At 39.4% G+C, this 11,992-nt stretch overlaps 1 protein-coding gene across 1 annotated transcript in view; it reads left to right on the top strand.

The window, feature by feature from the left end:
- LOC311125491 (high affinity cAMP-specific and IBMX-insensitive 3',5'-cyclic phosphodiesterase 8A-like) overlaps positions 1-11,368 on the top strand; it is a gene marked incomplete at its 5' end in the record, with an annotated part of 33,337 nt that extends 21,969 nt beyond the window's left edge. The window contains 3 exons of the mRNA XM_084199537.1: positions 2,650-2,727; positions 8,425-8,495; positions 11,122-11,368. Coding sequence (XP_084055663.1) covers positions 2,650-2,727; positions 8,425-8,495; positions 11,122-11,304 — 332 coding nt within the window. The remainder of the gene's footprint in view (positions 1-2,649; positions 2,728-8,424; positions 8,496-11,121) is intronic.
- Between the last annotated feature and the right edge of the window lie 624 nt (positions 11,369-11,992).

The raw sequence follows: 11,992 nt of genomic DNA, 5'->3' as shown, positions 1-11,992 counted from the left end.
AGAAGGACATACAGAACATACCTGCTGTAACTAGAAGGACATACAGAACATACCTGTAACTAGAAGGACATACAGAACATACCTGCTGTAACTAGAAGGACATACAGAACATACCTGTAACTAGAAGGACATACAGAACACACCTGTAACTAGAAGGACATACAGAACATACCTGCTGTAACTAGAAGGACATACAGAACATACCTGCTGTAACTAGAAGGACATACAGAACATACCTGTAACTAGAAGGACATATAGAACATACCTGCTGTAACTAGAAGGACATACAGAGCATACCTGTAACTAGAAGGACATACAGAACATACCTGTAACTAGAAGGACATACAGAACATACCTGCTGTAACTAGAAGGACATACAGAACATACCTGTAACTAGAAGGACATACAGAACATACCTGTAACTAGAAGGACATACAGAACATACCTATAACTAGAAGGACATACAGAACATACCTGTAACTAGAAGGACATACAGAACATACCTGTAACTAGAAGGACATACAGAACATACCTGTAACTAGAAGGACATACAGAGCATACCTGTAACTAGAAGGACATACAGAGCATACCTGCTGTAACTAGAAGGACATACAGAACATACCTGTAACTAGAAGGACATACAGAACATACCTGTAACTAGAAGGACATATAGAACATACCTGCTGTAACTAGAAGGACATACAGAACATACCTGTAACTAGAAGGACATATAGAACATACATGCTGTAACTAGAAGGACATACAGAACATACCTGCTGTAACTAGAAGGACATACAGAACATACCTGCTGTAACTAGAAGGACATACAGAACATACCTGTAACTAGAAGGACATACAGAACATACCTGTAACTAGAAGGACATACAGAGCATACCTGTAACTAGAAGGACATACAGAACATACCCGTAACTAGAAGGACATACAGAACATACCTGTAACTAGAAGGACATACAGAACATACCTGTAACTAGAAGGACATACAGAACATACCTGTAACTAGAAGGACATACAGAACATACCTGTAACTAGAAGGACATACAGAACATACCTGTAACTAGAAGGACATACAGAACATACCTGTAACTAGAAGGACATACAGAACATACCTGCTGTAACTAGAACGACATACAGAGCATACCTGTAACTAGAAGGACATACAGAACATACCTGTAACTAGAAGGACATACAGAACATACCTGCTGTAACTAGAAGGACATACAGAACATACCTGTAACTAGAAGGACATACAGAACATACCTGCTGTAACTAGAAGGACATACAGAACATACCTGTAACTAGAAGGACATACAGAACATACCTGTAACTAGAAGGACATATAGAACATACCTGCTGTAACTAGAAGGACATACAGAGCATACCTGTAACTAGAAGGACATACAGAACATACCTGCTGTAACTAGAAGGACATACAGAACATACCTGTAACTAGAAGGACATACAGAACATACCTGCTGTAACTAGAAGGACATACAGAACATACCTGTAACTAGAAGGACATACAGAACATACCTATAACTAGAAGGACATACAGAACATACCTGTAACTAGAAGGACATACAGAACATACCTGTAACTAGAAGGACATACAGAACATACCTGTAACTAGAAGGACATACAGAGCATACCTGTAACTAGAAGGACATACAGAACATACCTGTAACTAGAAGGACATACAGAACATACCTGCTCTAACTAGAAGGACATACAGAACATACCTGCTCTAACTAGAAGGACATACAGAACATACCTGTAACTAGAAGGACATACAGAACATACCTGTAACTAGAAGGACATACAGAGCATACCTGTAACTAGAAGGACATACAGAACATACCTGTAACTAGAAGGACATACAGAACATACCTGTAACTAGAAGGACATACAGAACATACCTGTAACTAGAAGGACATACAGAGCATACCTGTAACTAGAAGGACATACAGAACATACCTGTAACTAGAAGGACATATAGAACATACCTGCTGTAACTAGAAGGACATATAGAACATACCTGTAACTAGAAGGACATACAGAACATACCTGAAGGATGACCTGTGTCTGTTTTGGTTTTACTATCCTTGTGGGGACCTGAAGTCCTGTTGGGACCAGAAGTCCTGTTGGGACCTGAAGTCCTGTGGGGACCTGAAGTCCTGTTGGGACCTGAAGTCCTGTTGGGACCAGAAGTCCTGTTGGGACCTGAAGTCCTGTTGGGACCAGAAGTCCTGTTGGGACCAGATGTCCTGTTGGGACCTGAAGTCCTGTTTGGACCTGAAGTCCTGTTGGGACCAGAAGTCCTGTTGGGACCTGAAGTCCTGTTGGGACCAGAAGTCCTCACAATGATAGTAAAACAAGGACAAATCAGACAAGTGGGACATTTTTCCAGTCCCCACAAGGAAAAAGGCTATTTTAGGCTTAGTGGTTAGGGTTAGGGTTAAAATTAGGGATTCGAGTTAGGGTTAGGGGTTAAGGTTAGGGTTAGGTTAGGGGTTAGGGAAAATAGGATTTTGAATGGGAATCAATTGTTTGGGTCCACACAAGGATAGTAAAACAAACGTGTGTGTGTGTGTGTGTGTGTGTGCGCCTGTGTGTGTGTTTTCCCCTCCCTAGACATCCAGTCCAGTAAGCATAAGGACCGGAGGAAAGGCTCGTTGGATGTCAGATCAACTACGTCTCGAGGGAGCGATGGTGAGAGGAGTGGGACAGAGAGGGAGACTATGGAAATATTCTAGAGACCTTATGAAAGACAAATCTTCTGTTGAGCACCTGTTTTTCTATTAAAACAGCGTTACAAATTAAATGTATTAATATTAGCTGATTATTATTATTATTTGACTTCTACTTGTTTATTGGACACATCTTTGGAGATAGATACTTATCATGACATGTGACTAGTGAGGAAAAAGCCAGTGTCGTTGCGTCTACGGTGAAGTCTTCCTCTCCTGGTCTCTCCTCTTCTCTTTTCTCATTTAGACTCTTTTTAGACCTTATTTAGGCTGGTTCCCATTAGTATGTAGTTAGTAAAACAGTTAGTAAATAGACCTAATTTAGGATGGTTCCCATTAGTATGTAGTTAGTAAAACAGTTTGTAAATAGACCTAATTTAGGATGGTTCCCATTAGTACGTAGTTAGTAAAACAGTTAGTAAATAGACCTAATTTAGGATGGTTCCCATTAGTACGTAGTTAGTAAAACAGTTAGTAAATAGACCTAATTTAGGCTGGTTCCCATTAGTACGTAGTTAGTAAAACAGTTAGTAAATAGACCTAATTTAGGATGGTTCCCATTAGTACGTAGTTAGTAAAACAGTTAGTAAATAGACCTAATTTAGGATGGTTCCCATTAGTACGTAGTTAGTAAAACAGTTAGTAAATAGACCTAATTTAGGATGGTTCCCATTAGTACGTAGTTAGTAAAACAGTTAGTAAATAGACCTAATTTAGGATGGTCCCCATTAGTACGTAGTTAGTAAAACAGTTAGTAAATAGACCTAATTTAGGATGGTTCCCATTAGTACGTAGTTAGTAAAACAGTTAGTAAATAGACCTAATTTAGGCTGGTTCCCATTAGTACGTAGTTAGTAAAACAGTTAGTAAATAGACCTAATTTAGGATGGTTCCCATTAGTACGTAGTTAGTAAAACAGTTAGTAAATAGACCTAATTTAGGATGGTTCCCATTAGTACGTAGTTAGTAAAACAGTTAGTAAATAGACCTAATTTAGGATGGTTCCCATTAGTACGTAGTTAGTAAAACAGTTAGTAAATAGACCTAATTTAGGATGGTCCCCATTAGTACGTAGTTAGTAAAACAGTTAGTAAATAGACCTAATTTAGGATGGTTCCCATTAGTACGTAGTTAGTAAAACAGTTAGTAAATAGACCTAATTTAGGATGGTTCCCATTAGTACGTAGTTAGTAAAACAGTTAGTAAATAGACCTAATTTAGGATGGTCCCCATTAGTACGTAGTTAGTAAAACAGTTAGTAAATATACCTAATTTAGGATGGTTCCCATTAGTACGTAGTTAGTAAAACAGTTAGTAAATAGACCTAATTTAGGCTGGTTCCCATTAGTACGTAGTTAGTAAAACAGTTAGTAAATAGACCTAATTTAGGATGGTTCCCATTAGTACGTAGTTAGTAAAACAGTTAGTAAATAGACCTAATTTAGGATGGTTCCCATTAGTACGTAGTTAGTAAAACAGTTAGTAAATAGACCTAATTTAGGATGGTTCCCATTAGTACGTAGTTAGTAAAACAGTTAGTAAATAGACCTAATTTAGGATGGTCCCCATTAGTACGTAGTTAGTAAAACAGTTAGTAAATAGACCTAATTTAGGATGGTTCCCATTAGTACGTAGTTAGTAAAACAGTTAGTAAATAGACCTAATTTAGGATGGTTCCCATTAGTACGTAGTTAGTAAAACAGTTAGTAAATAGACCTAATTTAGGATGGTTCCCATTAGTACGTAGTTAGTAAAACAGTTAGTAAATAGACCTAATTTAGGATGGTTCCCATTAGTACGTAGTTAGTAAAACAGTTAGTAAATAGACCTAATTTAGGATGGTCCCCATTAGTACGTAGTTAGTAAAACAGTTAGTAAATAGACCTAATTTAGGATGGTTCCCATTAGTACGTAGTTAGTAAAACAGTTAGTAAATAGACCTAATTTAGGCTGGTTCCCATTAGTACGTAGTTAGTAAAACAGTTAGTAAATAGACCTAATTTAGGATGGTTCCCATTAGTACGTAGTTAGTAAAACAGTTAGTAAATAGACCTAATTTAGGATGGTTCCCATTAGTACGTAGTTAGTAAAACAGTTAGTAAATAGACCTAATTTAGGATGGTTCCCATTAGTACGTAGTTAGTAAAACCGTTAGTAAATAGACCTAATTTAGGATGGTCCCCATTAGTACGTAGTTAGTAAAACAGTTAGTAAATAGACCTAATTTAGGATGGTTCCCATTAGTACGTAGTTAGTAAAACAGTTAGTAAATAGACCTAATTTAGGATGGTTCCCATTAGTACGTAGTTAGTAAAACAGTTAGTAAATAGACCTAATTTAGGATGGTCCCCATTAGTACGTAGTTAGTAAAACAGTTAGTAAATAGACCTAATTTAGGATGGTTCCCATTAGTACGTAGTTAGTAAAACAGTTAGTAAATAGACCTAATTTAGGATGGTTCCCATTAGTATGTAGTTAGTAAAACAGTTAGTAAATAGACCTAATTTAGGATGGTTCCCATTAGTATGTAGTTAGTAAAACAGTTAGTAAATAGACCTAATTTAGGATGGTTCCCATTAGTATGTAGTTAGTAAAACAGTTAGTAAATAGACCTAATTTAGGATGGTTCCCATTAGTACGTAGTTAGTGAAACAGTTAGTAAATAGACCTAATTTAGTCTGGTTCCCATTAGTATGTAGTTAGTAAAACAGTTAGTAAATAGACCTAATTTAGGCTGGTTCCCATTAGTACAAAGTTAGTAAAACAGTTAGTAAAAGACCTAATTTAGGATGGTTCCCATTAGTACGTAGTTAGTAAAACAGTTAGTAAATAGACCTAATTTAGGATGGTTCACATTAGTACGTAGTTAGTAAAACAGTTAGTAAATAGACCTGATTTAGGATGGTTCCCATTAGTATGTAGTTAGTAAAACAGTTAGTAAATAGACCTAATTTAGGCTGGTTCCCATTAGTATGTAGTTAGTAAAACAGTTAGTAAATAGACCTAATTTAGGCTGGTTCCCATTAGTATGTAGTTAGTAAAACAGTTAGTAAATAGACCTAATTTAGGATGGTTCCCATTAGTACGTAGTTAGTAAAACAGTTAGTAAATAGACCTAATTTAGGCTGGTTCCCATTAGTATGTAGTTAGTAAAACAGTTAGTAAATAGACCTAATTTAGGATGGTTCCCATTAGTATGTAGTTAGTAAAACAGTTAGTAAATAGACCTAATTTAGGATGGTTCCCATTAGTATGTAGTTAGTAAAACAGTTTGTAAATAGACCTAATTTAGGATGGTTCACATTAGTATGTAGTTAGTAAAACAGTTTGTAAATAGACCTAATTTAGGCTGGTTCCCATTAGTACGTAGTTAGTAAAACAGTTAGTAAATAGACATAATTTAGTCTGGTTCCCATTAGTATGTAGTTAGTAAAACAGTTAGTAAATAGACCTAATTTAGGCTGGTTCCCATTAGTACGTAGTTAGTAAAACAGTTAGTAAAAGACCTAATTTAGGATGGTTCCCATTAGTATGTAGTTAGTAAAACAGTTAGTAAATAGACCTAATTTAGGATGGTTCCCATTAGTATGTAGTTAGTATAACAGTTAGTAAATAGACCTAATTTAGGATGGTTCCCATTAGTATGTAGTTAGTATAACAGTTAGTAAATAGACCTAATTTAGGATGGTTCCCATTAGTACGTAGTTAGTAAAACAGTTAGTAAATAGACATAATTTAGTCTGGTTCCCATTAGTATGTAGTTAGTAAAACAGTTAGTAAATAGACCTAATTTAGGCTGGTTCCCATTAGTACGTAGTTAGTAAAACAGTTAGTAAAAGACCTAATTTAGGATGGTTCCCATTAGTATGTAGTTAGTAAAACAGTTAGTAAATAGACCTAATTTAGGATGGTTCCCATTAGTATGTAGTTAGTATAACAGTTAGTAAATAGACCTAATTTAGGATGGTCCCCATTAGTACGTAGTTAGTAAAACAGTTAGTAAATAGACTTAATTAAGGATGGTTCCCATTAGTACGTAGTTAGTAAAACAGTTAGTAAATAGACCTAATTTAGGATGGTTCCCATTAGTATGTAGTTAGTAAAACAGTTTGTAAATAGACCTAATTTAGGATGGTCCCCATTAGTACGTAGTTAGTAAAACAGTTAGTAAATAGACCTAATTTAGGATGGTCCCCATTAGTACGTAGTTAGTAAAACAGTTAGTAAATAGACCTAATTTAGGATGGTTCCCATTAGTATGTAGTTAGTAAAACAGTTAGTAAATAGACCTAATTTAGGATGGTTCCCATTAGTACGTAGTTAGTAAAACAGTTAGTAAATAGACCTAATTTAGGATGGTTCACATTTAGTATGTAGTTAGTAAAACAGTTAGTAAATAGACCTAATTTAGGCTGGTTCCCATTAGTACGTAGTTAGTAAAACAGTTAGTAAATAGACCTAATTTAGGATGGTCCCCATTTAGTACGTAGTTAGTAAAAAAGTTAGTAAATAGACCTAATTTAGGCTGGTTCCCATTAGTACGTAGTTAGTAAAACAGTTTGTAAATAGACCTAATTTAGGCTGGTTCCCATTAGTACGTAGTTAGTAAAACAGTTAGTAAATAGACCTAATTTAGGATGGTCCCCATTAGTACGTAGTTAGTAAAACAGTTAGTAAATAGACCTAATTTAGGATGGTTCCCATTAGTACGTAGTTAGTAAAACAGTTTGTAAATAGACCTAATTTAGGATGGTTCCCATTAGTATGTAGTTAGTAAAACAGTTAGTAAATAGACCTAATTTAGGATGGTCCCCATTAGTACGTAGTTAGTAAAACAGTTAGTAAATAGACCTAATTTAGGATGGTTCCCATTAGTACGTAGTTAGTAAAACAGTTAGTAAATATACCTAATTTAGGATGGTTCACATTTAGTATGTAGTTAGTAAAACAGTTAGTAAATAGACCTAATTTAGGATGGTTCACATTAGTATGTAGTTAGTAAAACAGTTAGTAAATAGACCTAATTTAGGATGGTTCCCATTAGTATGTAGTTAGTAAAACAGTTAGTAAATATACCTAATTTAGGATGGTTCACATTTAGTATGTAGTTAGTAAAACAGTTTGTAAATAGACCTAATTTAGGCTGGTTCCCATTAGTACGTAGTTAGTAAAACAGTTAGTAAATAGACCTAATTTAGGATGGTTCCCATTAGTATGTAGTTAGTAAAACAGTTTGTAAATAGACCTAATTTAGGATGGTTCACATTAGTATGTAGTTAGTAAAACAGTTAGTAAATAGACCTAATTTAGGCTGGTTCCCATTAGTACGTAGTTAGTAAAACAGTTAGTAAATAGACCTAATTTCGGATGGTCTCCATTAGTACGTAGTTAGTAAAACAGTTAGTAAATAGACCTAATTTAGGATGGTTCCCATTAGTATGTAGTTAGTAAAACAGTTAGTAAATAGACCTAATTTAGTCTGGTTCCCATTAGTATGTAGTTAGTAAAACAGTTAGTAAATAGACCTAATTTAGTCTGGTTCCCATTAGTATGTAGTTAGTAAAACAGTTAGTAAATAGTCTGTAAGCCATTGTGTTATTTGCTGATGTATCTTTGGTATAAAGCTTAGTTGTGGTTGAGTTTGTACTCGTGTTTACAGGCAGTTCCCAGAGAAGGCACTCCTCCATGGCCAGAATCCACTCCATGACCATCGAAGCTCCAATCACCAAGGTAGCTACGTTTCATTGAATTACTTACACAACTCTGTCATTTAGTATATAGTAATATAGTCATTTAATAGGATCTCTGTGGTACTCAAAGTTCCGTCACATGATAAATCCTCGTCCCCAAGGTTCTGTCACATGATAAATCCTCGTCCCCAAGGTTCCGTCACATGACCACTCCTAGTCCCCAAGGTTCTGTCAAATGACCACTCCTAGTCCCCAAGGTTCCGTCACATGACCACTCCTAGTCCCCAAGGTTCTGTCACATGACTGCGGGGAGTTCCTGAGTTTCGTCACATGACACTGTAGTCAATCCCTGTAGCTGTTCCCTCCTAGAATAAAGCAATGGGAGGAGCTGCTGATGATGTGTGCTGATATCTTTATGCTGTGTGTGTGTGTGTGTGTGCAAACTGTATACAGCTGCATCAAGTTAGTTCTGTCAGTTCCTACAATTGTCCCACCTCTCCTCAGTCTCTGGCTGTAGTAGAAACTACTCCCACCTCTCCTCAGTCTCTGGCTGTAGTAGAAACTACTCCCACCTCTCCTCAGTCTCTGGCTGTAGTAGAAACTACTCCCACCTCTCCTCAGTCTCTGGCTGTAGTAGAAACTACTCCCACCTCTCCCCAGTCTCTGGCTGTAGTAGAAACTACTCCCACCTCTCCTCAGTCTCTGGCTGTAGTAGAAACTACTCCCACCTCTCCTCAGTCTCTGGCTGTAGTAGAAACTACTCCCACCTCTCCTCAGTCTCTGGCTGTAGTAGAAACTACTCCCACCTCTCCTCAGTCTCTGGCTGTAGTAGAAACTACTCCCACCTCTCCTCAGTCTCTGGCTGTAGTAGAAACTACTCCCACCTCTCCTCAGTCTCTGGCTGTAGTAGAAACTACTCCCACCTCTCCCCAGTCTCTGGCTGTAGTAGAAACTACTCCCACCTCTCCTCAGTCTCTGGCTGTAGTAGAAACTACTCCCACCTCTCCTCAGTCTCTGGCTGTAGTAGAAACTACTCCCACCTCTCCTCAGTCTCTGGCTGTAGTAGAAACTACTCCCACCTCTCCTCAGTCTCTGGCTGTAGTAGAAACCACTCCCACCTCTCCTCAGTCTCTGGCTGTAGTATAAACTACTCCCACCTCTCCTCAGTCTCTGGCTGTAGTAGAAACTACTCCCACCTCTCCTCAGTCTCTGGCTGTAGTATAAACTACTCCCACCTCTCCTCAGTCTCTGGCTGTAGTAGAAACTACTCCCACCTCTCCTCAGTCTCTGGCTGTAGTAGAAACTACTCCCACCTCTCCTCAGTCTCTGGCTGTAGTATAAACTACTCCCACCTCTCCTCAGTCTCTGGCTGTAGTAGAAACTACTCCCACCTCTCCCCAGTCTCTGGCTGTAGTAGAAACTACTCCCACCTCTCCTCAGTCTCTGGCTGTAGTAGAAACTACTCCCACCTCTCCCCAGTCTCTGGCTGTAGTAGAAACTACTCCCACCTCTCCTCAGTCTCTGGCTGTAGTAGAAACTACTCCCACCTCTCCTCAGTCTCTGGCTGTAGTAGAAACTACTCCCACCTCTCCTCAGTCTCTGGCTGTAGTATAAACTACTCCCACCTCTCCTCAGTCTCTGGCTGTAGTAGAAACTACTCCCACCTCTCCTCAGTCTCTGGCTGTAGTAGAAACTACTCCCACCTCTCCTCAGTCTCTGGCTGTAGTAGAAACTACTCCCACCTCTCCTCAGTCTCTGGCTGTAGTATAAACTACTCCCACCTCTCCTCAGTCTCTGGCTGTAGTAGAAACTACTCCCACCTCTCCTCAGTCTCTGGCTGTAGTATAAACTACTCCCACCTCTCCTCAGTCTCTGGCTGTAGTATAAACTACTCCCACCTCTCCTCAGTCTCTGGCTGTAGTAGAAACTACTCCCACCTCTCCTCAGTCTCTGGCTGTAGTAGAAACTACTCCCACCTCTCCTCAGTCTCTGGCTGTAGTAGAAACTACTCCCACCTCTCCTCAGTCTCTGGCTGTAGTAGAAACTACTCCCACCTCTCCTCAGTCTCTGGCTGTAGTAGAAACTACTCCCACCTCTCCTCAGTCTCTGGCTGTAGTAGAAACTACTCCCACCTCTCCTCAGTCTCTGGCTGTAGTAGAAACTACTCCCACCTCTCCTCAGTCTCTGGCTGTAGTAGAAACTACTCCCACCTCTCCTCAGTCTCTGGCTGTAGTATAAACTACTCCCACCTCTCCTCAGTCTCTGGCTGTAGTATAAACTACTCCCACCTCTCCTCAGTCTCTGGCTGTAGTAGAAACTACTCCCACCTCTCCCCAGTCTCTGGCTGTAGTAGAAACTACTCCCACCTCTCCTCAGTCTCTGGCTGTAGTATAAACTACTCCCACCTCTCCTCAGTCTCTCACTAACCATGATATCTTTCTGTATCTAACCATGATATCTTTCTGTATCTAACCATGATATCTTTCTGTATCTAACCATGATATCTTTCTGTATCTAACCATGATATCTTTCTTTCTCTCGCTCTAATTCAAATGTTTTATTGGCATACATTTGTTTACCACATACTGTACATGGCCACAGTAAACATATAGAAAGATAACAGAGATAAATACAAATGATACCACTGAACCCCCTCGTCCCTCCAGGTGATCAACATCATCAACGCGGCCCAGGAGTCTAGTCCTATGCCTGTAGCAGAGGCCCTGGACCGGGTCCTGGAGATCCTGAGGACCACAGAGCTCTACTCTCCTCAGCTGGGCACCAAGGAGGAAGACCCCCATACTAACGACCTGGTGGGAGGACTGATGACGGTAAGGGTCAGGGGTTAGGGGTCAATAGATGCAGAGCTCTACTCTCCTCAGCTGGGCACCAAGGAGGAAGACCCCCATACTAACGACCTGGTGGGAGGACTGATGACGGTAAGGGTTAGGGGTTAGGGGTCAATAGATGCAGAGCTCTACTCTCCTCAGCTGGGCACCAAGGAGGAAGACCCCCATACTAACGACCTGGTGGGAGGACTGATGACGGTAAGGGTCAGGGGTTAGGGGTCAATAGATGCAGAGCTCTACTCTCCTCAGCTGGGCACCAAGGAGGAAGTGTGTGTATGCACGCCTGTGTACAGTAATGTGTACGTGAGCCTGTGTATGTCTCTGTTTACTGTGTGTGTGTCAGAGTACAGAGAGAGAGTGCCAGGTTGCCAGTCTGTGTATGTCTCTGTTTACTGTGTGTGTGTCAGAGTAGAGAGAGAGTGCCAGGTTGCCAGTCCTGGCTGATGCCTCAGAGGAAGTGATAGATTGTCCTTTGTGCTCCAGTAGGCTTGAGAGGAAAGGCCACACAAACACACACACACTGAAACACACACTGACACACTGAAACAAACACACACTGAAACACACACTGACACACTGAAACACACACACACTGAAACACACACTGACACACTGAAACAAACACACACTGAAACACACACTGACACACTGAAACAAACACACACTGAAACACACACTGACACACTGA

Source organism: Coregonus lavaretus (assembly GCF_964263955.1).
Source record: "Coregonus lavaretus genome assembly, contig: HAP1_SCAFFOLD_3636, whole genome shotgun sequence".
Lineage (NCBI taxonomy): Eukaryota > Metazoa > Chordata > Actinopteri > Salmoniformes > Salmonidae > Coregonus > Coregonus lavaretus.
The sequence above is the reverse complement of the archived record's forward strand: the minus strand, read 5'-3'. Positions and strand labels throughout refer to the sequence as shown.